The sequence below is a fragment of the Tigriopus californicus genome, chromosome 9 (assembly GCF_007210705.1).
Source record: "Tigriopus californicus strain San Diego chromosome 9, Tcal_SD_v2.1, whole genome shotgun sequence".
NCBI classification, from domain to species: Eukaryota; Metazoa; Arthropoda; class Copepoda; order Harpacticoida; family Harpacticidae; genus Tigriopus; species Tigriopus californicus.
The window spans coordinates 13,206,450-13,233,861 of NC_081448.1; the positions used below are offsets into that span (position 1 = coordinate 13,206,450).

General features: G+C 43.4%; 1 protein-coding gene across 1 annotated transcript; it reads left to right on the top strand.

Annotated features, from left to right (window-relative positions):
- The first annotated feature begins 7,221 nt into the window (after positions 1–7,221).
- LOC131886183 (uncharacterized) lies at positions 7,222–26,914 on the top strand. Its single transcript, XM_059234443.1, has 2 exons — positions 7,222–8,674; positions 24,202–26,914. The coding sequence occupies exons 1-2, from the start codon at positions 7,315–7,317 to the stop codon at positions 25,122–25,124; spliced, it is 2,283 nt and encodes a 760-aa protein (XP_059090426.1). The 5' UTR covers positions 7,222–7,314; the 3' UTR covers positions 25,125–26,914.
- The last annotated feature ends 498 nt before the right edge of the window (positions 26,915–27,412 follow it).

The window sequence follows — 27,412 nt, forward strand, 5'->3', positions numbered from 1 at the left end:
CTTCTCCTAACGTGTTTTCTGTTACGGAAGTTTTTTTCAATGGAGGAGACGTAGTCTAGAAGTTAGTGCAGTTTTCCAGCATGAAGGAGGTTCTCGGATCGAATCTCCTCCTGGACCTTTCTCAAAAGAGAGAGATTACCAAGATAGGAATTTGATTGGTCGTGCAACGAATTCTTGCGTTTATTACTCGAAACAACCAAAATCAATTAAGGAGACTCGCGTCAATTCGAAATTACTAAATACTCATCGCGTTCAATTTGCTTCCAATGCATTTTCTCATAACGCGTTCCAAATCAAATGGAGTAAATTCCAATGTTCCACATGAGAAACCCACACGTTAAACACCTTGGTATTTGTGACCATAATTCACTTACCTAAACATCAAATATCAACAAATGTTACCCTTATTGAGCCGCCGGGCTTCATCAGACAAGCTTGGGATGTAATCGTAATTGCAATTACAATTACATAATGCCAATTAAATTTCAAAGTAATTTAACTACGTTTCAATTAATAAAGCTCAAAACACAACCTGTTTGTGCCGTCGAGAAGCATACCTAGAGATTTGAATGCGAATAGTTTTTCTCCACACAAATGGCGAGTTGCTACTGTAAGGAAAACTGGTTTTGACAACCATCTGGACTTATTTTTCCGAGCTTTAGTGGTTAATATCATTTCAAAATCAAAGAAAGTCCACCTCTCTTCTTTCTCGGGCTCCTTCAATGTTTAAATTAACTTCCCTCAAGTATTTATAGAGATGCGAACATGTTGCTGATCCGATTTTGACATTTTTTACAAGGATTCCAATCTGCTAGCCCGGTCTGCCAACTCAGCTCTGTTGGTAGAACGTAAAGATCGTATATATTTTAAGTGTTAACAATTAGACGAATCACAATCTTTCTTTTTAATTGCATTCCTTGTAACGCTTTCTAAACTCATGGAACGGATAGCTATCAGTTCCATGACTAAACCCCTTGAACACCAAAACCTTACATTCTAGCTAATTACATTTCAAATTACCGATGTAATTAAGAAGTACACATCACATTCTTATCCCTCATCCCAAGTAATTGATAGCGAATCTATCAAATTTAGCTCTAGATTTGGACTCACTATCGCTTCGTCCTATTTGACACGTACCTTTTATTTTGGCTCTCAATATTTCCCAAAGTCTTGAACATTACCAATGAAATTATTCCTACATTGGGTGCACATTGAGAAAGCAGTGTAATTTAACGAGTTACTGTGGCCGAAAGGTCTAAAAGGTAGCCCAAAATGAGGCATGAATCTTCTCCTAACGTGTTTTCTGTTACGGAAGTTTTTTCAATGGAGGAGACGTAGTCTAGAAGTTAGTGCAGTTTTCCAGCATGAAGGAGGTTTCTCGGATCGAATCTCCTCCTGGACCTTTTCAAAGAAAACTTTTAGAGTCCAACCACACTTACAATAGGAGAACCAATCTGGTAGCGGCCATGGAACTACTCGTACCTACCGATATTTGGAAATGAGTGATAATGAGCTAAAGGCCCCTTCAGCATCAATTGCTTTGTGGCTTGCTCTTGTGTCATAACGGCAACGAAAGGAAGAACAAGTGCTGTGTATACATTTATTTTGCCGCAACTCAAGTGCAGATCATATCATCATTTCCAAACAAATTTGATTGTAAAATGCCACAGGTTTTATCACTGAATTTTCCATGGCCATCTAGCTCTTTCTGGTGCCAAAAATATCCCATTCTCCATGGTAGAGTTTCCAGAGTTAGCCATGTAGTGTGGTATCCGTGTTATTTTTCTTTGAAGTCCTGACACGACATTTATGCATATAAAAAACAAGACTAAAGACCTGGGTATTATAATGAAATATCTAAAAAGTCGAATCATGTCATTTATATTCTGATATTATCTGAATTTGATATATTTTCTTTACCATACTCTTTAAATGTTTCGGCCGAAAAAGTCTGCCAAAAGCCTCCCAAAAAATAGAGACGGATTCAACCCTAAATTCCCTTCTGAGGTTCGGTCAGGTCCCGTAAGCATTGTGAATACTTTATCTCATATAATATTTTATTTTGCTTTACCATCGTAGTATTGAAACTTCCATTACGATCGATATTCGACATTTTTCTCCTCACATTTTCCCAAAACGTAAGATAAAATAGCGATAAGATAAATTCAAAGGACCTGAGCCTATAGAAAGTATGTTTACCTAAACCCAACTCTCTGTAAATGCAAGGAGATGCATGGGCTTTAGATTATTGCCTGTCCTTTTTTAAGGGCAAAGAAAAGGGCTTTTCAGCAATCATAGACTCAACGTGCAATATGGATTTCGTCAATGGAAGCAGTACAAGTGGAAATATCGTAGCCTTCAAAATGAGGTTCGGTGTCAAAAGCTACGAAAAGTGATTTTCATCTTGACATGAGAGCTTGACATAAAATCATGATTCAACAGCTGCTTTATCAAAATGAAAAAAAGTAACAAGTGCTTTGGATGTCAAGTTAGATACCTAATCAAGGCAATTGTCCTTTTCATAACTTTATCAATTTATTCCTACTCACTTTGAATATTCTTTTTCACGAGGAATAAAATATATATGCCTTTCAACTACCCGTGGACCTCTGTAATTTTGTCTCCCTATAATAATCCCCGACACAAAATTTCGGTATGATCATCCTTTTCAATCAAATTGAAGATCAGCGTTTGGTCTTTGTACTAACGCGAGTCAAAGGAAGGAGGCATTGCGGAAAATAAAAATGATGGTTACATTTTGAACTCACCTATTTGCCAAAAAATATGCAAAGATGTAATAGGAATATCCAAAAGTTTCCAATCAACAAAAAGTTCGATTTTTTTGGAATTTGGCTCTTACAATTGTAGACGAAAATTACTTCAGTATTGTTGTTGGTTCAAATTAATCTAATTGGTAAAAAGGTATTCGATCCATCTCAAAGCTAAGTTGTAGCATTAAGCATCTGAAAAAAGTTCATTGACTTGCTTAGAACCAGAATTAAATTGAAATTCCTCATTTCTACTGTATAAACCGTATTTGTTAACCAAGAACCAAAATTTGACTCACCGAGATTCATTTTCTTGGCGTCCCGAGTTTGAACCGAGGTTGACGAAATTTGTCGAAGGGGTTCTGATAATATTGAACCGAAATATTCTAGCCTTTTTCTAAAACTAGCTAAAACTCTCTAAGCTGAGTTTTATTTAGTACTCAAGAAAACCTTTACTGCCAATTCAGCGTTAATTCAGCGTTTTGCAATGGGAAAAATAAATATAATTCATACAATATTGGTACTACTCACATCGTCTTTTTAATATCAAATATTTTTGAATGCTAGGATTTGAAGTGGAGAGACTGAATGAGTTCGGTGGCAATTTCGGTAACGATTGTGGCGCAGCCTAGCTTGCCTACACAGCTGAAAACCGAGCTAGTACTTCACACTTCCCTTAAGATTGTGTTCTGAACTCGGTCTTCCATTGCTAATCAACCTACACGGAGGTCGGTGACGAAAATTAGAAATCATGCTTCTTGTACCATAAGCCCGTTTATTCGGCGACTTCAATGGACATACATTTCCAAAAGAAACTCCATTCATCTCGGATGTGCATGTTCAGTTATCTGATCAAGCGGGCAAAATATAGTTCCAGTTTTTTGCTCTAACAAGCATTATGTAAGGTTTTCATGAATTCATTCACGCCGGGAGGTGTATGGTCTTCTCATTGTGTGGGTGTAATTGTCCGAAGAATCCCCATTTCCGGTAGCCAGAGGCACCTACATCGTACTTTGGCGCGAGACACATCAATCATTATTTCTGGAAGAACAACTGGAAACAGAGCTGTTGGCAGAGGTACCCTAACTTACTTCACGTGCTCAGCAGAGTAATCGCTCTACTAAGTATTTTGAAGATGGTAACGTATTTGAAAAAAAAATCTAAAATGCCATGATTCGTTCAATGAATGGTAATGGAGAGGATGCAGTTTTAGAGTCTCTCGTTAGTTGGGACCGCTTGTTAATTATGCCTCGTATGGCTATTTGTGTCTTGTCTTTTTGAGGGGGATACGAACCCTCCACAAAAATGACATGCTTCACATCACAGCTGCCTGATTATTGAGTAATGAAATACGTGGCTACAACGCTGAACAACATGGACATGGGCAATTACGTACTTGGTATAGATATAGAAAGGAATATGCATTTGTCACCTGTCCTGGTGTTTTTCTTTGTCGTTTTGGTGAATGATCTTTTTTGCCAAGTGTTTTAATTGCGAATGGTTCGATTTGTCATGGTAGCTACACGCTGCAATCTATTTATTAGATTGATGTTGTCGATCTTTCTGAACGGATTCAAGGATGGAATGAGCAAAAAGACCCCTGTTGGTGAGGCCCGTTCGACTTTTGTCATTAGTAGCATTATTGAATGGAATCCAAAGTGGTGCACACAAAATAACACCTCAAAGGCACCTAATGTGAAGATACAAGGGATTCTCTGACTTGGTTCAAAAGATCTTTTTTTCGGAATCGCCCGATGTTAATTTTTTTTTGAATGTTTCTGTAATAACACTCGGAAAGTGTTGTCAAGGTTCGTTTTGAATTCATTTTCAAAGGACTAGCCGGATTTTTTTTTCATATTCAGGTAAAAGTCAAGCTTCAACATTGGCTTACGGTGTGTCTGCTGGCTACAAGAAATTATCTGTCTGGCCCACACCATTATGCAAATACCTTTCGAAATGTGATTGATTGCCAACCTGTAAGCTTAAGGGTATATTGCAGTAATATTATTGGGCAAAATAATCGACTCGCACTTCTTCAACTTATAGTTGTTGGCAAAATTTTACATTTCCTCTTTTGCTTTTTTCCAATTGTTGCCAAATAACACGAATGGCATAATCCCCGTTAGTAGAGGTCAAAATTTTTGTTATCGTAATTTTCTGAACATATTCTCGCAACCTCTCATAAGTATTTGAAGGAAAACTGTCTTTCAATAGTAGCGTGTCATATTAGATATGACCGTCAATAACTTTTTTTTACGGTTACAAATTCTGTACCTAAGAGTCCCGCTGATCGTCTTCTTTTCGTGACAGACCCAGTTCCATCCTGCTCTGGAACGTGTGTGTCCGCCTCTTGCTTCTCCCTCCTCTTCCAAAGGATCCTCGAAGCGAAGGACCCGTTCTCGGGGCCACGCGACGATTCCATCTTGTTCCAAACTCGCCTGCTCAACCACTCTCCAACACGAGTTTTTGTTCCATAGGAAACATGGATCAGACCAGCCAAAGATCGAGCGAACGAGAAGGAGACGAGGGACATGAGAAAATTGCGAGGGAGTTTGTCGAGTCGATCTCCGTCCATCGGTTTTTGGTCCCAGTGAGTCTAGTCAAAAGAAGTCCGAGATGACGTTACCGAAAGGAGTAGTTCCACGGTTATCAAAATATTGAAACGAGTGCTGGTGCTTTTGATTTTGTTCCTGTGAAGTGAGATTTCTGGCCGAAAAGCGACATCGATTTTGTTGAATAACAAATGCCATGGTAAAATATTTCCAAATTGAGTCGTGATCCGTCTTGAAATTGATCGGGAGAAAGTTAAGAGAACTTAATTGATCACTTGTCACTTGGAGCAACGTGAAGTCAGCATGATTGTAAACGCAAAAATATGACGTTAAAGAGAATGTCAGGATATTGGACCCCCAAAGCGTTGTTGTATTATTAACATCATTCACCATATATAATCTTACTATCACCCATAAAGCCTTTTGGTTAACGAGCGGTTTCGCACCCCGGTCCCTTCCTTGGGGCTTTCATCCCACTTTGGGGTTCCAGACCCATTTCGAGGTCAATCTCGAAAGTGGTGGTCGTCAAAGAATTTTCTTAGCGCTGTACATATCATCATTCATCTTCAAACTAATGAAGCCACTGACATTTTTCATCGGCTTAAGTTTCAAGACTGGCTTCACGAGTCATGACGTCATGAAGGATCCCGATTGATCTTGAACGAAAGACGCAAAAGCTCCTCCTCCTTTATCAGTGAGCTCCTAATGCAATCAGATCTCTCCGTTGCATTGTTTGGGGTGGACGAGTTTTATTTTGAATGCAAATTGGATCGTTCTCTTCACAAACATGGATCTTCAGCGACGTCCCAAAATCTCCCTTTTCCTGAGATTTTTTTCCTTCTTTTTCGTCCCTCGGGTAGTTTTGTATTCCGAGATGGAGACCCTGGATGAGGATTCCTCTCCCTCATAATTTTTATTTTCCCATGTCTAAAATCTCCTCACCAAGGAAAAGGACAAGAGCCATACTCGTCATCCATTTAATGAAATTATGGAAAAGGAACACGCTTATAACCTCAGGGTGACCACCAAAGGTTGTGGTGCATGTTTACTTGTAATGAACGACAAGGACAACAAAACGTCGTGCCTTTTCCACAACGGAGCCTTAGAGTGAGCGCAAGAAGAAATCTTTGAATTATAAGTGAAGTCACAACCATTTTTGAAGATCCTTTAAAATGGTAGTGAAAAGAAGAAAAAAAGGGAAAAGAAGTGGCTCTTGGGAAAGTGTTCTTCTCAGTTCTTGAGGTCGAGGAAAAGCCAGGCCTAAACACGGGAGACGACTGGGTTCAAGCCTCAAGTCTAACGGTCTAGATGATCCCCTAAAGGCGACTGACAATCGCAAAATCATTACCCATGACCTTCAAAGCCGCTGAGTTCGAACTGAGCAAAGGCCCACTTCTGTGGGAATTATGCCGATGGCAATTGCACCGGCTAGCCGAACGAAAGACGACTTTTTTCCTTTCGTCTCGCTTTCAAAACATTCATTCGAAGATCAATAGGACGGGTTCGTAAACCAATGGTTTTCGGTCCTACACGTGTATCCAAATATAGAGGAGTAGGTCAATTGGTGTCGCATTGCGGATCAGAGAGAAAGAGGCGAATTTAATCGGAAGTCCCTTCCTTCACGAGAGCCACTATTCGATCTCGGCATAATAGCTTTTCGCCAACTTGAACATTCTACAACCTGAGCCACTTCAAATCTGCGACCGAAGGTCCCAGGAAAAGCTGAAACCAATAAATCAAGAAAATACATTCTCCGCCTTTTTTTGTCTTTGCAGGTTGGTGGATCTTTTAAAATGTGTCCGGTTTGACCAAAGGACCAATCGTCCCACGCGTGCAAGGGTCGGGTCAACATTGACTCTGGATTGCGTGTAATCACTGAAAAAGGCTCTCGTTGAACGTAAATGAAACAGACCAGTCAAAAGAAATAGACAACAATCGACGAGCTCGACAACGACGACAACAAAGAGCAACCGAGCGGAACCATTAAGATAATGGCCACCCAGCCTGGTTCCATGGGACCCACGCCACCTCCCCTCCCATCGTCTTCTTCGTCAACCTCTTCAAGTGGGACATCTGGCTCCACAGGAGGAGGGGGAGGCCCTCCACCTCCAGCCCCACAAAGAGCCCCCACCACCACGGCCACCTTCAGGATGAACACAAACGTCAATGGTGTGCCTATGGTGGGTCCGGAAGTGCACCGAATGGAGCGACATCCTCCCATGAATGGGCCAACGCAGTTGACGGACGATATGTCGCCAATGCCCCCTCCGGCCCAATTCATGCCGCTTAATGAGCTGGGCGCACCTTCGTTGGGGAATCCGGGCGGGCGGGCCGTGGTGTGCAAGATGCCTAATTGTCATGTTCAGGGTTTTCATCCCCCTCCCCCGATGTCGCCCATCAGTGAGAGCCCTTCCACCCAAAGTATTCAAACCAACCAAGAAGACAGTCCGTCGCCCACTGTGGGTTTTAATTCCAATTGTCAGCAATGCATTGCCGAGCGAGCAGCTGCAGTTGAGGCCACTTCGGGTTGCAACAGTCGGTCCGGCCATTACGTACCTGCTTCCTCAGCCTCGTCTTTCACGAAACACGACATGTCAGAGACCGAGGGTAATGGCCATCACAGCTCCTCCATGGGTCACGCCAACGTAAAAGCCTCTAATCATTGTCCGAGTAGTGCGAGCATCGGTGATGATCCCTTTCGAGACGTGGAAGAAACTCGAGGACGACGACTAAGTGATCCTGGTCCTCCAGCTCGGACTTACGAGTGCGAAGTGTGGTTTCGAGAGACATCAAGATTGATTGCCGGCTGCTTGGGCATTTGTTGTCTAGCCATTGGATATGCAGCCGTGGGCGGTTTCCTGTTCATGGCCATTGAAACGAGGGCAGCCCAAACTCTGTCACCCGCCTCGGGAATGCAGCGCCCAAGTACGACGACCAAGGATGATGACATCATTATTGAAACTCCAACTGTGATGAACATCACTGCGGCCATGTGGGAGATGCCAAAAGAGGCGAAGGCCAATCTGGACAAGGCTCGCTTTGAAACTGTGGCCAAATTATGGCAAGTGACAGAGCAAATGAACATTCTCTATCCTGACAACTGGACGCGTCAGGCGGCCGAAGAGATCCTCTGGTTCCAGGATCAATTAATGAAAGTCTTCACTCAAGAATTCCATTTGCTCCGCACCCAGGCCCTTCAACAGAAGGGCCAAGAGCAATCATCCATGGAAGAAAATCATTACAAGGAAGGAGATCCAATGGATCATCACCGCCACCAGGTTCCCAAGCGGAGGAAAGAATGGTCATTCTCGCGAGGACTTCTCTACGCCGTATCATTGCTCACCACAGTTGGTAAGGAAGGTTGGGTTATTAAAGAGAGAAAGCAAAAGAAAAAAAATCATCATTTTCCACCCAGGAAGAACAACGTTCCTGGGTGATTATGATGGCCGTAGATTATCCCGTAGCAGCCAAGGTTTCCCATTATTCCGGGCGACCGCCCCAAACAAAACATTGGCCGCATGTGAAGAAGGTTTTGTAGGAATATTGCGCCTGTCAAATTCAGCCATCCTACGGGTATTGAAGTTTTCCAAAAGTCGTTTATCCTCGATCATTCTTTACGGTATACAACAGTCATACTACCATAACTATGTTCAACTATGTTCATAACTATGCAGATACCAACATCTTGAGCCCCTTCAACTTTTGAGGACAATTGGTATAAATTGCATACTGGCTGCCACTTTTACTACTTATTTAACGGGATCAGCTCACCCCTCAGCTTCAAGCTGGCATAAATAACAAACGTTTTTGTAAACGGCAAGATAAAGCTTCCAAAACTCAGAGAAGCAATGAATGGCAGGAAAACTCGGGAATGAATGAGCAGATCTAGCTACCCATAGGGTCCTCTCCACCTCCTCTCACCGACCTCTGGGTCTGTGAACTGAGCCAAGATGAGCGAAGGTCCCCTTTGGGGGTGTGCGCGTTGTCAGTCAGTCAGACTGACTCAACTTGGCACAAGTCTCGACAAGACAGGGCGTTGTTGTTATTATTAGATTAGGTTGAAAGTTCTGCTATTTGTCGCCCAAGCCCCACTTTCAAAAAGTTTCAAACCTATATAAGACCTGTCAAAGGCTTATGGGCGTGGGCAAGGTGCAGGGTCGAATCCAAGCCCAAGCATTGCCTGTCACGCTCTTTCCAGAGGACGCAATCGTGTCATTGAAGCTAAATGCGAACAGAATCAGCCATTCGGAACCATTGGTTTGGAGGAAAATTGGCAGTGTGAACTTCATTGGAAGGGAGGCAAATGGAGCCCAAAAACTTTTTTCTCTTCCCGCTCAAAAATTTCGCATGAGGAAGTATGAGAACGGATTAATTTTGAGGACCTCTTTTTTTCCGCCACACTTCACATTATCGAAGAATAATCCAAGCTAAGAAACCGGCGTAATCTTTCTCTCTCCAATACTTCAGAAGTGAAAAAATCATTGGCAATTGTCCATAAAAGTAGAACATTGACGGATGTAACGAAAAGCTGTGAACCCTGCCAAGAAGATGGAACATTCTGAGGACCTATGGCTAGAAGTCGGAACTTCTGGATCTATCCTTTCTTGGAAAACTCATGGACAGAATACCAAATCAACTTAAAAGCCACATAGGGCGAGGGGAACGCAAGTTGTATGTAAGGCCAATATTATTGTTGTGTCCGGGTGGGTAAGAGAGAGAGAGAGAGAGAAGATATCGAGGTCCGTTTCCCTTTTGTCTAAAGTATCATTGAGGAGCCTTTCATGGACCATGTTCTTCATGGGGCGTGCAAGCAAATCCTTTCGACACCACGATAGGTACTCTTCGTGATTTCAAATCGAACCTCCGGTCCGACTTCTTTGACCTTGAGAGAAAAAACACGCCCAAGTACACAACTCTCAGCCACTATACTAAAATGATTTTCAAATGCCCCCCGGAAAAACTTGTTGGATGCCATCAATGTTAATTTGGATCCATGTGGATCCTGACTGTTTTTACAACGGTGTCCTCGTTGGAGAAAGGCAGTGTCCTCGTCTTAACCACAATCAGGAGGACAAGGACACGAACTCATCTTGGATGGCACCGGGGCTTAAGAAGTCAATGTCTCTTAGGCCATGTTCCAAGATACTAAGACGGCATATTGGTAGGCTTCCTTGGAACAAGGGAAGAGATGAGTCAAAGTCAAGTAGAGAATGATTGATTTCCTGGAAGGGTCCTTGGGCCTCGTGCCCAGGAGCCACTCGTGGGACACCACTCTAGATCCATGTTCCAAGAGTCATGCATCCATGCGTAGGATACTGTACTCCTTTGGGGAGGTGCAGACCATGTACTTCGTTGAAACATACAGTCTTGGGAAGTACGTACTTGAGTTCGATCACCATTGTTGAGGTGTCGAGGAATGGTGGTGAATAATCTGATGATTGAGCATTAGACACTCGTTAGTCATTATCAATTCACTTTGACACAAGACCGCAGTAAACAACTTTGCAAGTCGAGGATTTAAAAAGAAACTTTCTGGTCACCCTGCGTGCTTTTTCGTTTCCTGTTCTAAGAGGCCAATTCAGTTTTCTTATTAAGGTCAAGAGCACCCGGGCACTTAACTCATAATTTGGACGCAGATGTAATTGAGTACTACATCAATGGACGACAAGCCATGGTTTTGGTGCCGCAATGGCTGAAGAATGACCTCAAATACCCTCTAGTTATATCTTGAATTTTGGGTGCCATCGCCACCGATCGGATTGACATTGGCCATTGTGCTTCCATTAAGTGATAGGGACTTTTGGCACACTCTCATCATCAACGTTCCTCGATTTCTCTTCTTCAAGACTCCTTTTGGCCAGAGATCAAAGCTTCCATGGCTCTTTCTCCCTCTTTCTCCTCTCTTCCCTGCACAGGGAAGGCATAAATGTTCCTCGCTCCGGATCAAATTGATTTGTGGATGCCATTATGGGGACGGGACTCTGGAATTGGTATGACGAATCCAATTCGAGTACGCACGCTCATCAGCTACCATTGTAATGGTTTTAATCTTCTCTGATTCTAACGCAAGACCGGGCTGATTTGGAATTGGTGTTCCTTTTTGAAAGGGATTCCATGGGATGAATGAGAGAGTGAGAAGGCTAGAGCGGAGATCCCCCCCCCTCTCCCCAATTTTTCGTCCGTATTTATTGTCCATTGGCGCCAGTCGTATAACGTTGGAATTCTGCTCGACATAAAATCCAAACTGACATTTCAGACATAAAATGGACTTTCAAGGAAGCGCCAAACGTTTATGAAACCCCTTTTCAAAACAGAGGGTGCTTGGTAATGTTGTTGTTGGTAGTGAAGGTGGTTTATAGTTTTAAAAGGGGTTGGTGGCCATTTGAGTAAAGGGGACGGATGAAAAATACAAGCATCGATGCTTTCAATTTCTTTTTGAGTTGTCTTTGGGAGTGAGTTTAAAATCATTGGCTTCATTAAATGCACGTTGAATGCAAGTGCATTCGCTACTGAGCCCCGGCTTATCCACTTCAGACATAAAAGCGCACATGCACGGAAAAGCCTTTTCCTTTTAAATTATTGTTGGAAATAAGTGCATATTTTTGTCGTTTGTTTTATTTATTACTCGCACTAAGAAATTGGAATTTTATGACTGGATCGCATACATGCAAGTCGGGCAATATCAAGTCAATTCTCCGAGGCTTTAAACGCCTCCGATTGAACCGTCGAGATGTAAGACACTCGAAAAGCGTCAGCATGTCACGTTCCATTAGACCCACTCAACAGATAAGTTGAGCCGTGCACTGAGAAATTAATCTAAGCACAGGCGTGGATGGAAGGAAGAGGGAGGAAAAATCTGTAAATTTATGGCCCTTAAATTTCTAATTTCACCCGGGCCCGAGAAAAATGCCCCTGACTGCCGTTGAACCGTTGAAGGTTAATCAACGGCATTCTAGAGTACATCAAAGAGAGTACAACACAACATGGCCGCCATTAACCAAGTAACCAAGAGAAAGGAGAGCGTGACTAAAATCCACTCTTGCGTCTGTTTGCTTGGCGATTTAGATTAATTCGCTGAAAACGTCTCTTTAATGACAATGCTGCCCTATACTGCGGTTGTTGTTAGTGCTTGACGGGGAGTTGGATGAAACAACACTGCACATCCTGATTTCTAGTGAATTTGTGTTCAAATTTAAAAGTAAAAGTATCCATCTGAATTTAACGTATCAAGTCAAATTTCCGCGTCAAAAATTTGTTTCTCCATGTAAATGCATGTTCTCAAGAGGGTAAGACATGTGTAGTGACCAAATGTTGGAAAGACCACAAGGCCCCAAAACAACTCTGTCATCGGGACTATTACGCACGTCAGTAAAAGGTTCCTAGCCAACGCTAATAGAAGCCACAAGCGATATGCAGAGATCCTCCTCCCCTTCATTTTCCTTGTCTCTGTCATCAAGAGTCGTCCGATGCACCCAAGATCAAACCCGGAGAATGGCCTTTAAAGACTGGCAATGTTCTCCAGAAATCTATTTTTTTTTTCCTTGAGATAGAAAAAAAGTCACATGATTTTGTTTCCGATTCTCAAACAAAGTTGGCTGATATCGGATTTGAAATGAAAGGCTTTCAAAGAGCAGACCCAATGCTCCAGGGTTAGAGTTTTCTCCTTCGACTGACTGGTATGATATGACATACTAGCTCCAACAAACTCCATGGAGAGGTCGCCGACTCAAGCAACTCACGTCGCCAATGGGATATTAATCTAGTAGATTGAGCCTCAAAAGTGCGGAGAGAAAAGGGTCTTGCCATCTATATGGAACATCGTTCATCACCCCGCTCGTTCTTTGGCTCTAAGCAAATGGAAGATGAGACACAGTAATGGCGAGCCTGAGAGGCGTATACTATACTAAAAAGTCACTACGCAGAGACGTCACGAAAAGTCGGCTATTGTGCCGTCGTCAACCAACGTACTTACGTATGGGTGCATATTGTTTGGCTTTGTAACAAGTCCCAAGGGATGCAAGGATTCCCACTTGCGTCATTCTTGAGGCAATAAGCTTCTTGTATTGAGAATCTACACATACCGTGAGAGTGAGCAGTTGTTGTGCAAATAACGGCCCACTTTCATCTAAAGCACTACAATGAAAGTGACTACACTTTCCTTTGGGCCCTTTTCGAGGATCATGAATAGGTGCAGTGTCTTGAGATGTTACCTATGGTTTCAGTCCAACAAAGCTTTAATTTCTATCTATATGTGTGTTCAATGTAAAATTTGATTGCATTGCTTGAAATTGTTGGCCCATGGGAACACTGAGCATCAATGAGTGGTCTTGCAGAATTAATCACAACCTAGGGGGAAGTGGGGCACAAACAATCTCAAATATCCCGCGAGTACACTTTCTGTGGAAATACGAGAGCTCCAATACAAGAACTGTTCAAAAACAATTGGCATCGCGATGCATCTCGTCTTTTTGCAACACAATAATCGATGATGCTCACCTTCAAAATTTTGGCCACTACACGGGTCAAAACTTGCATTTCTCCTTGAAAGATCACTCGTCCATATACTCTAAAACGGAACGTATTTCGAAAGAATCCCAATCAATATTCATAATCCTGCGGAAAAAAGATGAGGAAAACGCCATGCTCTCGAAATGAGACAAGAAGCTACCAGGACATGTAAGGGTATGTATCCCATTACCTCTTGGATAAACACAGTGTCTCAAGTTTTGATTGGAACTATGCTTCAGTATTGAGGGAAAGACCTCTGAGCGAAGGCTTCCTTGATTCAAGTCTGCCGTATAAATGCCCCCACTCAACATTAGTGGGGATTACTCGCAACTTGTTACTGATTCACAACCATTAGGGTGGAATGGGACCAATGGTGAAACACTCCTAATCCTGTTCTTGATTCTTCGTTCTGCAAGCAAGTTGCAACCATTACCATGCACGCCCTGTAGGCGGTCATTGATTTCGACTCCCGATCGAGTTTGGGAGGATCTGCCTGGAGCATGATGGGAAAAGTTCTCGGCCTAAAGGAGATCTAATTTCCCTCTTACGATTCGTTCAATGGGGCCTCAATGAAAGGCTCTGTGAGATATACGGACGTCCGTTCTATAGTAGACAAGATGGTAGGAGAACTGGAACATAACTTTTGTTTTCAAAAACTCTGTCAACTACGCAACTTTTTTGCAACCTAACTTCGAAACCAAGCTCAGGGTCACAACAAATCTCTCTCCATTCATAAATAAAATCAAAAAATGGGAAGAAACAAAGAAGCTATTGCCTAAACATCATAATTGCCCTAAGTGGGATGAGATTTTGTGTGAATGTGCATGTCATTAAAGGCGAAAGCTGAGCGGCTCAACCACTATCATTATTCGGATCTGTATGCCATGGTAACCCTGAATTGAATGGAATTGTTCGTTGCCGGAATAATACTGTCGTCTTTGTGTCCCTGAGCCATGATAGTCCAAAATAAGAAGGGTACAATGCGAAAGAATCGAAAGTTATGCCAACCGAACCGATTTTTGGTGCGTTGAGTCCCACGCTAATTTTTCCGACCCAGAGACAAATCAATCTCGAATCATCAAAGAAAATGACGGTGAATGTTTTGAGATGTTGAGGGTCTCGAGAGAGAGTTTATCCATGGCATATTTGACTCCCGATTTTGGCTCAATGCTTAATCTTTATCTTTCCAACATGTTTTTCTAGCTTAATTCAGTTCTTCAGTTCAGTTGCCAAATCGTAGTAAGCTTGAACAAAGCCATACAACCAAGTCAAAAGGACAACGTGAGAAAAACATGTATTGTTGGGGAAATCCCGCTCTTTATGTGTTACATGCACTTTGAATCTGATTCCACTTGAAAGCTTCGTCTGGATAGGACGCAAAAACCATAATGCCTCCAAGTACATTGGAATTTATGGAATCCGGTCCACTAAAGACGCAATCCTTAATCTCGAGCTCGACTCCTTTCAAGCCTACTGAGAGATGCTTCTCGCCAACAATGGGTCATTGTATTCATCCAAGCTCAAATGGGTCTACTAATCGGTGAGACGAATGAATGAATTTGGTCCAACATCAATCTGCAAAGCAATGGAAAAGTTCACCATTCCAAAATTGCCACCTTTTATGCCGTCTTACAACCAATGTCATAGTCACTTCCCGACCCCTATAGAACGGGAACCAACCTCTACATGAATAAATTTGGCTATGAGATAGGTATTATAACCAATCGAACTTGAGAGCAAGGAAGACTGTCTGCTATATTGGGATTCGTCTCTGTCCAGTAATCAAGCGGTCCAGGCATTCCATGAAATGTCTAGCACTTTGATGGGGACACAAGATATTGTTATGGTTCAGTGTTGAGGGCTCCAATGGAACACCACTTGTGCGAGGAGGCCTTGGCTATCGGGAAAATGGGGGAAAGAGTGTCATCGGAATCAAAGCGACCGTGAGATGGTTCCTTTTTGTTGGCTGAATAACTTGGAGAATTGCACCACTTGGCCAACAATGGAACACGAAAGCCAAAGGCGACCGACCACCACGGGAGAGGACGAGAGCATTATTGAAAATTGGTGGGACCGAATTTCTGCCAACTCTTGAAGTTCTCATTTGGACCACTTTGGCAAGCCAGCATATTTTTATGCCATTCAAAGGCACTCACTGCCATGGTAGCTGTCTTGGATCCATTTTCCAATTAAGCCCTCCAATTGTATGCACACTTGTTGGCTAATCAGTCAAGGACCTCGTGAGAAGGAAAAGGATATCTCACTCAAGCCGAGGGGAATGTCTCGTATCCTCGTGTCATTCAGTCGTCTCTGGGTACGGAATTGGGTCTAGGAGAGCACTGATGAAAACTGCTTGAGAGCCCTCCTTTTTGAAAGGATCAAACGGCCTCGAACGAACTCCCTGAAGTCTCTTTGAAGGGGCGGAATGTCAAAAAAAAGATACAGCCGTCAAGCAACGGATTGTTGGCACACCACGGCGGCCTCGAATCAATGAAGACCGAAGAGTTGGTCCCACTAAGAACAAATGGCTGTGATATGGTCCAGAAAATGGAAAACACAAACGAGCCTCATGAAAAAGATTGTCATGGTAGTGACCATTGTCGAGAATGAAATGGAGTAAGCAAATATGCAAGACCACTTCATTTCCGGGTCGGCTAAGCTCATTCTTTCCTCATCCAACATCATGTTGGAGGAAAGATAAGGATCGTGGAGTAGGACCCTTGCCAGCAGAGCCCCCTTGGAGAAACTCTGAATATGTACGACTGAATTAAGGGAATCGTGCATATTTCCTTGAGTTTTGGCTGAGGCTCTCTCTTTTTGTACTTCCGTGTCGACGGCCTTGCCTCCCAATCACAGATGGAGTGCTAGAAAATATGAATATATGAAAGAATCCAATCCTGATTGACGAGTGCTCCTCCCTCTTCTGTCTCGTGTATGGATATGGATCAAATGCATCACTCTCATGCACTTCAGTTCCAATTCACTTCATCATTCAAGCCTCTCATTCCATCCGTCAAGCTTTTTGAGGATGATCGTCCGGGCAGCACCATCGAACGCTCGGAAAGTTCTTACACGGTTGGTGAGTGTGGGCCCATCCTTTTTTTGTTGATTTGAACCCACTGGTTTGGAAATGGGGCAGATAGCCTTGCCGTTTCCTATGCATTCAATATCCAACTCAATTGGCGTCATTGGCCTCAAGGTTAGTTCTGCTATTTTGTTGCGAAAATTGGCTAAATTGTGCGAGCAATTCGGAATGGCAGGCATGCACTTCCACTCCATCTTTCTTTACCGGCAAAGCCCCTTCAGGCGACCAATCCTCAGCATCGCCTTTTCTCGTCCAAAGAAGAAGACCTTGTTGGAGCAATACAATTTCTTGGCTATGCATTTGTATTTGAATGGCATTCTGTTGTCCATTTCTCTGCGCCCTTTTTTCATTTTTTTCTTCAATCTCGTGAGGAGTGAATGAATGCATATCCAAGTTGAATCCGATAAAGGCTCCTTTAAGGTCAAGGAACGGTTCAACTACCCCATCTTGATTGGAACGACTGGATCCAGTGTTCGATCCACTTGTGGAAATGCATTCAAAGCCTAAAGAGCTTCGATCTGAAAGCGAGGACGGGTTATTGGAATTGTGGGCAAAGTTGCTCATTAATTTGTGCGGAGAGGCAATGCTTGTTTTAAAGTCGAGAATGAGGAAGTCAAGATGGATCCCGGGGGCGAAGTGCAACTGACATGGGAACAATGGAACGGCCTTTCTCCGGTTTCTTCTCTTTTTACTTCTTGTTGAAATGGCCAGGCACTTCAGGAGGGCAGAAGGAGGGAGAAAGTGCACTTTTGTTTCAAAGGCCAAATAAATCTTGACCTATTTTAGGAACTCAAAGAAAGTAAGCAGAAAAACATGCTCAAGGAAGATAAATCCTTGGTAATGAAGCAAAAGTATGGGAACAAAAAGGCTAAAGTCTACAACTCGAGGTGATTTCGGCATTTTGGCCCGGAGTCATGAGTTAATTTCTCCCCCCCCCCCTCCATCCTCAAAATAGACAAATAACAACAATGTACTTTAAGTTGGTTGAGGATTGGGGAGCAAGCTTCTCAGATCGTGCCTCTTGCCGAAACTGCGTGATCCATCATCCTGAACTTACAATGAGGTTGGCACAGGTGGTATTTTGGCTCCAAAGAAGTGATCATCATTGTCGGCCTTGCAATATGATCACAAAAGAGAGTTCGGTCCAAGACTTGGGACGACCAAATTATGTGGGAGGAGACGTTATGAGACACAATATGGAACCAGAATAAAAACAGAAGACTGGGACAGCTTGAAGGACAGGCTGCTTGAGGAAAACAGTTTCTTAATCCCTGTGTTGACATTTGGGAATCAGGAAGTCAACTCAGAACGGCCTTTGTCGGCTCCCCGTGTTGGTATTGTACATTCGCACTTAATCTTCCGAATGATCCAACTGACGTTCCAAGGCGAGGATTAAATCTACCGAAATGAATTCCAGCTGGGCAAAGTGGCGTGTCATGAAGCAATTAATGCTACATTCAATGGCAAATTCTCCTGCATCACAACAGCTGTCCATTGCATAGTGGACCAATCTGATTTGTTCCAAAAAATGGCACAAAACATTGACTCTTTGATAGCTTATCCAGATTGCTTTGCCGAAGACTTGCTTCCAAGATCTGGTCCAGAACCAAAAGGAATAAGAGGAAGCAAACCTGATAATGATAATGATCACAAGGAAAGGACATAGGCCTTGCTTATATTTCTCTCTCCCTCTCAAGCTCGTTCCATTAATATTACTTTTTCTCTTGATCTCAGATTCCACGGTCATTATCTTATTGTAAACACTATCTATTAAGGCCTCTTCAGAGTGCTTCCTATCTTGCCTCTCGCTCCCCCCGATCTTCGCATCCACATGCATGCAGCAAAGATAGTCTGGATAGATGGAACTTTAGCATCATGTAATGCACCTTTGATGCAAATAACATTATGCATGCACCCATCATTCACGACGTGTGCCAATCTGGGATATTTTGGTTCCACTCAACAACCCGTCGAATAGGGGAGGAAGGAATAGAATTAGATGTCGATACCGAGATATGTGGTTGAGCACTATGGGTCTACTACGGAAATAGAATAATGAGGAAGGAGGAGAAGGGAGGGAGGCTTGGCCTTCTTATCCAAACGAGTCTAATTGCTTTATGATACAAAACCGACCAGTCCTTTAGGACTGAGGCAGCTCTTAAACGACATGCGATCGATGAACAGTGCGTAGCAATGGCCAAGAACGAAAACATCGAGAATGGTTCACCACGAGGTTATCAAAGGCCTCAAAATAGTTGTTGGCCTTGTCGAGATCGCGAGGCCAAAGTTGGATGAAGCTGGTGTTAGCTTGTAGCTAGCTGGCAAGGATCATCAGGAATATTCTTCATTCTCCTGAAGGACGAGAGGAGGAAGGAGCGTAATCGAGTGGAAATGCAGATTACTTTTGCTCGCACTCCCAAAGACGCCATTGATTACTAAGACCATACCAAGACAGGATGGTCCGTTCGTCGTGTTGACTTACTCTCCGGCTCAACTCTTGCCTTCTTGCCTGGAACATGGTACGGAATTTAAGTCCGCCCAAATGCACAATGTATTAAAGGGAATGGATGAGCTTCCGATGGGTACTATTTATCCATCCGGGCCATGACTGATCTCGTAAGCTATTTTGTCAGATATTTCCTTGTTGGTCGTTTCTTTGTCTACGTGGGATCAAATTTCCGTTATTATTGGAAACAGTCTGCTCATCATAGGAACAAGATGACAATTTGGCTAGGAACAACAACACATGGCTTGGTCCAGTCGGGCGAGGTGCAAGTACGTGATCCATAACGGTTCGAGGGTGCTTGAACAACTTTCCCGTTGTTTTCAATCCTCGTCTACATTATGACGAAAAGCCTACGACTTTTGACCTGGCGGCCTTTTTAACGTACATCTCGTTCTTTTAAATTATGGTCTAAAACATTGACAATATAACGTACGATTATACCTTCTATACGTAAAAAGTTTTGAACAAAACCAAGTTTTGATTCACTGAGCATAATGATTGTGTTTATTGCTCCGTAACCCTGACATTTGAACAATTGGAGCGCATAAACCCTAAAACTTTACTTGCACACTTTTTCTGCTTAGCTCAGGGAGTTCGGACAGTCCTTCCAAAGATGTCCACGAACTTGATTCCAATCATAAAGAAGACATTTCTCCGTTTGTAATCGACCAAACCGTTCCACACACAAATAATGTAGCTGTCTGTCGCATGTATGATTTGTTCAAGAAGCGAGCCTTTCTCTCCTAGTATCCTAATATTGAATGGAGCTATAATCGATAGAGTAGTGTAGGTGGAACGAAAGCTCTCGTCGGAGTGAAGTTAGAGATCCATGAAACGAATGATCCGCAGAGAACCGGAGAAGAGTGAAGGAAAGGAGGGAAGATCCACTTGGACTGAAGGAAACCAAACACACTCACTCAGATGTAAAGACGAAGAAATAGTTCCTTCCACTTGACTGGACATTGACTGATAAAATATTCAATACGATCTCGGGACGTGCCATTCAACTCTTTTCTTTAGGTCCCTTCCTTGGTGAATACTTGCACGAGTTCTAATGCCATCGTCTTGGCACATTCAAGACATATGCCATATTCACTGAATCCATCCAAGATCACTCGAAATTCTTGCATTGACTTGGTGCTACTTTGGTGTGGAAACAAAACTGAAGGGAAATTCACATTCGAAGTGGACTAGAAACGAACGACAGACGGCTCTGAAAAACAAGTTCCAGATGGGATCTTATCAAGTACAATAATGTTAATCACTTTTTTCCTCAATCACACCTCCATGGCCCTCAACTTTGTTTTTTTTTTCAAAATTATGTCTAAAAAAGATTGGAGAGAGAATCGGAACCCGGAGTTCCGAATGTCTTTGAACTCCACTTCACGGATTTGCATCCAACGTCCGGGTATTGAAGCCATTGTGGCGGAATTCCACATCTCGGGTCTTTTCGAAAGGAAAAAAAGGCTCTTACCGAGAATATGGTGCGACTTCCTTCCTTTCGACATGAAAGCCGTTCGCTATCATTTGACTCGAGAGAACTTCATTCGGCGGTTGGGTTCCATTTGGGTTTGGTGGTCTCTAAAATGAAGCTCGGGCGAATTAAACGTGAATTCAAGACAGCAGCAGCAGTATCTAATATGGAGAGGAGGGGACAACGAACTACGACAGATCTTAAGTACCTCAATTTGTATTCCTCAGATTCAACCGCCGGGCGACTCTCATTCGTATGTAAATGGTCATGATAAGATGTCGGCCTGAGCGGAAACTCCTTGCACCCTTCATATCCTGCACTGATGGAAACTCCCAAGGGAGGCGTTGCACTTGGTCTTCAAGGTGCCCAATTACAGATCATTTGGACTTGGACCATCGTTGAGGGTTCAAGTCGGCGTTCGAGACCCGATTTGATGGGCCTCGAGGAAGTTTGAGCGTCAACCGTTGCACTGACTTTGAGCAGTTTTTCACTGTGAAATAAGAGCCTTGGAAGACATTCTTGTTGAACAAATATTCAAGACTTGAACCACCAGTTGAAGCGTCTTTGTATGGGATAAATGAGGGCAAAGCTTGAGGAGATCTTGAGGCTCCATCTTTTCCTCTCGTTCCAAATGTTCCAAGTAGAAAAACACAGATGGTGTGTACTTCTTTGGCGTGGTGTGGAAGTTTCTTGAAATGTTGAGGGGCTCATTATTCCATGAGAAATGAGGTTGGGGGGATCGCACCTTGACGACATTATTTCAGAGGGATCTCGCTCCCCCTCTCAAGAGAGAGGTTTCAAGACCTCGGGGACGTACCTTTGGGAGCACGAACGAAATTATTTTATATGTGTCTTTCCTAATAGATCTCTTGCACATTTAGCGTTCAAGTTGAACCCCGAATTCAGAACCACTCGTGTGTGTTCTTTTTAGCTGATTGCTATTTTTATCCATTACCAGTCTGGAGCGTCTTCATTCATTGGATTGGCTCCCACACTCGGCCCTGAAGCAATACCAACCATGGCCATTGTATTACATGACTTAGCCGACTATATCTATAGCTAACTTCTCATTTGGCTCCGAAAGGAGATGCATGGTTATGTCTGATTTATGGTTGTCGGAATGCCAAGAAGAAATCAAGACCTATTTTGTTTGGTGAAGAAAATCCATCTATTAAGTGCCCTCGGGCCACCCCCCACAAGTAGAAGTAGTCGGAGAAGCAGTTCCTCTTCAGTGAGAAGCACGACCTTGGCCAAACTCTCGGGTTTTCTTGGCATCATGACCCACCAACAGACAGACATCTCCTCCTTCTCCTCCTCCTCCTTCTTCTTATCTTTTCTTCGTATCCCACTCAGTAAGTAATAAAGACAAGGCTGGTGTCTTGAATCTCTTTGAGTCCCTTAGAAGTCTTTATTCAAAGTTGGATTACGCTCTGTATCAGAGATTTGTGAGGTGGAACAACACTCGGATTGGGTGGCGGTACCACGCTCACTTGGTTTCCACAGGAAGATCGCTCTTTTGTACTGGCTTGAACGATCTTCGTCCTAATACTTTAAGAAGAAATGATGGTAGTGTGGGTAAAGAACCTTTTTTTCCCCACCATCATTTCCCCCTCTGTGTCGTTTGGACCAGGGACAAAAGAAAGGGGCCACAACTTGCTTATGTGACATTTTTGACTCCATCCAGTCCAAAGACACAAACGAGGCTGTTTTTTAACTCGAGGATTCAATGTACGTATGTAATGAAGAGTGGCCTTTAGCCTGTGAAGTACTGTTTTGAGAGAGAGATGAGGTATTTTAAGTGAAGGAGGCTTGATCTTCAATCAATGGTCCTCGCTTTCCCCAAGGGACTGATTCCAAAAAAAGGCCACGAGGAAGGATGCAGTGGATGCAGTGGATGCAAAAGACAGTTTGTCTCTTGGCAAGTCTACAAGAGAGAGTCCACTATTTCGGAAGAAGAGAAACTTAGTTAAGAAATGTCTGAGCTGACTTGAGGGAATGGCTCAAGTTTGCGTCATGCAAACCCAGATTTGAAGGGCAATAACTGTCGCAACAAAATTTGAAATATGTGCGTCGGGTAAAAGGGAAAACCTCGTTATTTGTACCGTTTATGGTGCTTATCAATTGCACTAAAGCTGGCAACACCAAAGAGCAATAGCATTTCGTTCCAAAGTTTGGCATGTCCTCGTTTCTTTGCTTTGCTTTCCTTGGCGTGTAATAGATCTCCTCATTCTGATCATGCACAATTGCAGACAAGAAGAAAAAAAAGCCAGAGAGGAATTCCAACTTGAGGTTTGAGCGTGGAGAAATTTTTAAATATTCCACTTCTAGCCGAATCAAAAGTTTTATCAAAATGGTGCAAAAAGTATGAACTTCTTGCAAGGAAAGGAACGAACTCAGACAAAAGTTCTTCGTCCATCCCAAGGGACTGTTTCCAAAAGAAAATGAGTAGGTTTCAGTCCTCGCCTTAATTTCTGGGCAAGTAAAACGAGGTTTCAAAAAGAAAAAAAAGTGAGCCACCCTAATGCAGTAAATCGTGTCGTTTTCCTCGGTTTACCTCTTGGCTTATAGTTGATTTTCGTTGACTTCGGAGAGAACCAGGGGGAAAAAAGGTGGGCAAGAAACCGTTGTCGAGGTCGGTAGGTACTGTACAGTATGAGGAAGGTCGGTTGTCTCTCTGGGTGATCGATTTATCATGGTGTCTCTTGCTCCTTGAGCCACTTTGCGCCTTGGGATATATGCCATAAACCTTGGAAATTGGTTCCAGCCAAAATTTTTTACATCCTTCATCATGCCAAGATCAATATGGATCTGGTAGGAAAGAGTGTAAAACCATGGCTGATTTCAGGGGAGGGAGGAAAGGAGTCTTTTCAGCATTCATGAATAGGGGGGGAAGACGAAGAAAAAGTATCGTATTGTTGGAATATCGGCGGAACATGAATTTGTGCATTAATTATATGTCCAATGCATTGAAACCCCAGTGATCCATGTTACTCACATTTGGATCTCAACCTTGGAACTCTGGTCTCTTGATCTTGGCTGTGGAACTTGCTTGTACCGAAGAAGGTTGCGTTCAATGATCCTTGAGGCTCGTCAGAGTCACATTGAGAGTCACATTGGGCCATCGGCATCCATCCGGCTCTCTCTAGGTTATGAACACATTGTACAGTACTTATTGCACAGCAAACATAAAAAGGTTGCCAGTGGGTAAGGTGCGTACTTCAAACGTCAGTCTCAACGAGGCATTGACATGGAAACAAAATAGGCAGCAAGAAAAAAAACGTTATTGGTTCTGTCTCTTTTTCCAGGGTCGGATGCGGATTGGCCAGTGTCGCCACTGTCGAGGATCCTCACCGTGATCTACCTCATTATCGGTGCCCCAATCATGTACCTTTATCTGACTTCCACTGGCAGCTTGTTTAGTCGTGCCATCTACTTTGCCTTGTTCCACCTCAGTTGTGGGAGAAATGGACGGAATCAATTCCGGAAGAGTCTTCGTCCTCGGGCCAACCGCAACGATAAGATCAAGCGGTCACTCTCACAAACCCCATTCTACAACAACAAGAGTGGCTCGAGTCAGGTCAGCCATGAAAAAATGGCCATGGTCAACCCCTCGTCCTCGGGCAACTCTGGCAATGGAGGCGCCGGAGGCTCATCCAACACTCGGAGGAGCACTTGGCAGACTAAAGGGGGTGCGGGTGGCTCCGGAAATCCCCATGGCAGTGCGAGTGTGATTGTGGCAAACGGCAGCATAAACACCCTGAGCACCATAGCAGCCGAGGATGAGCTCAACCGTCGGCCCAACATCGCTCTGCCCATCTTTGGCTGTGTGGGTCTGCTTGTGATATACGTGGCTTGTGGTGCGGCAGTGATGGCCGACACCCAGAACTGGCGATATGGGGAAGGGATCTACTTCTGCTTTGTGTCGCTTTTTACCGTGGGCTTCGGAGGACTCCGACCCGATGACCCAAATCTGTGGTACTGTGTTCTCTACATCTTTTTTGGCCTTGCTCTCATCTCAACCTGTGCGCATATCGTGAAGCAGCAAGTTTTTGATGAGCTTCGTCGCTACCGGACCATCAAGATGAGACACCGCTCGGTTCTGGAATCATTTGAGACCCTGAGCAAGGGTCGAAGCAGCGATGGAGGACCAGGAAATGGCAATGGCAGTAGTGGAGGTGTTTCTAGGGGAGCGGGAGGCAGCACGAGCAGTGCCCTAAATCTGACTTGACACGCCGCAGAAGAGATAAGCACCTCGACGGGTGGATCTGTTCTGGGAATGTCTCAGAGCCTCATGTTGGCCAAGAAAAAGTTTCGCCCTTCTCAACTAAACTTGAGCGAGAAGAGCTGAATGGGATTAAGGTGTTGTTAAATACCGCGCTCTTTTCCCGTGAGCCACATTGGTTCAAAATGCGAAGAGCCTCCGCTCGTTCCACGTCTCAGATTTGGACACTCAGGATCAGGTTGATGATGATGATGATGATGATGGCATTGGATCTGTTTGGCTGGAGAGAAGATCCTGTTCGTTGACTTAGCTAAAGAGAATCCCAACAAACTTTTTGACAAATATGAATCTTTTGGACTGGTTGAGCTCAATCCACAGGCGATGTCGCCGATGACATCATTACCCTCGTCCTTTAAGTGGATCTCAGCAAAGTTTTTTTTTCTACAATCCAGGTGTATGTGTGCAATAATCCCTTTAGTGTCATCCAAGGACGCGGCTCTCAATGGGTTTGAACGTCCCTTGGGTCAAATTTCCACTTGAAGAGAGATAGACGGCAAAACTGTTCCGGGAAGATGGACCCATCTGAGAGCGATGCTTATCCTCTTCCCCCATCCAACACATGCGATCTCAAGCAAGCAATTCGAGACTTTAAGACACCAAAACATCGTGCGCGTCATCAAAATCGTATTCAAGAAATGAAACCAGACGAAACCAAGAATCAGCTTTTGTGAGAGGAGCTGTCCTTAATCATTGCAATTCACGAGTTGACTTGGCATCACTGGGACCGGGTGAAAACCAATCAGGATGAGTGATGAGATTGTGAGTTACGTATGTCAAAGGGAGCCCGGTTGTTGTCGGTCTTCAACCTTGGACCTTGTTACCATCGATGGGCAATGCATTCTTGTCTGAAGTAATCTCATTCCGATTGAATAGCGCCACTCACTATGAATGCATGGCCTTCGTTCCCTTTCTCTTGAAATGGGCGTGAAAAACGTTTCATCACGTATTACGGAATCCAATCGGATTGGTTGGCAGTTTCAGGTGTGGAGCTAGTTCCAAAGTTGACATTTCGGCCCCGCTTATGCATTTCCCTGTCAAACTATGTGACCTCATTTGAGATTCCGCTTGAGCTACACAGCCTTCTTATGCCTCTTACAACAGCTACAACTCATATTTGATTGTCTCAGTCTTGAAATCCCCCCCCCAAAAAAAGACCAGACCAAACACTTAAACACTTGTTCAGTGCGAGAAATCAAGACTCTTGGATGAACTTGAAAGGAAAGAGACCGAGATGTAGCCGTAGATTAGTGTAAGGCCTTTTGTGATTCTCTCAATCCCTTGTGTGAGTGTGCCATATTCAAATGATGACATGAGGAAGAGAAAAGAGAAGGCCTTCTCGTGAGAGCGAGCAAGAGTGTGATCCCTACATCTTGCATCTTTTCTGCTCTCTCTCTCTCCTCCCTATTCTTTCACTCTTGCATATAACCTCTTCTCCGAGTCGACCGAAGTGGAACAAGGCTCTTGATATTGTAATTGGATTTGTTCGAACTGGCTTTTCTGCTTGAATTTGGAAAGTGACATGGAACATTCTCAGACGCACGATGTCATTTTCACTTGAACAATCCTCGACTACCTTGAGCGAGCACACCTGTCAAAAGTGTTCCCCGAACTATTCTAGGATGAAGAAGGAACAGAATGTGATGTTGTGGAACAGACACGAATTGATCAGCCATGCTTCATTCTAATATGCCAATATGTTCCATGAGCATTAAACATACAGTAATATACATATATACGACAGCAGAAGTTTGGAGTTATTCCTTTAGCGAAGACATTTAGGTATGGCATGTTCCGACAAATTCGGACAATGAACCCAGTTTTTTGGCGGTTGGAAACAAGTTGGACACGTGGTCTTCAAAGTCACTTCCTTCTTCATTTATCTTTTCGAAATTGATAGTCAGTTGTACAATAGACCATTCTGACTAAGGCTAATAATAACTCATTTTCATGTTGTACCCAAGTGGTGTGTGTGTGTACTTGTTTTGCTAATGTGTTTTTGCCGTCGTTGTCTTTTAAAGCGTGCTTTTTGTTTCCACTTTGTTCTCAGTTCAGGGCAGTAACTCAAAAACCGAGGCTGCTCCAAATCGTATTGAACAGTCGTCTAATTTTTATGTCCCCTTTAGCAATGAAACGAAGATGGTATGCAAAAACTAGCCCGTGTGTCCCCCAGCCCAATAAGTTCCAACATATTCCCCATTGAACACAATGATGCACTTGGCTACTACTACGTATTT

Bases quoted from the DNA above. Each gene is read 5' to 3' on its own strand.
- LOC131886183 (XM_059234443.1), top strand. From the start codon at position 7,315: ATGGCCACCCAGCCTGGTTCCATGGGACCCACGCCACCTCCCCTCCCA. The intron at 8,675-24,201 runs GTAAGGAAGGTT...CTCTTTTTCCAG, and splicing joins ATCATTGCTCACCACAGTTG to GGTCGGATGCGGATTGGCCA.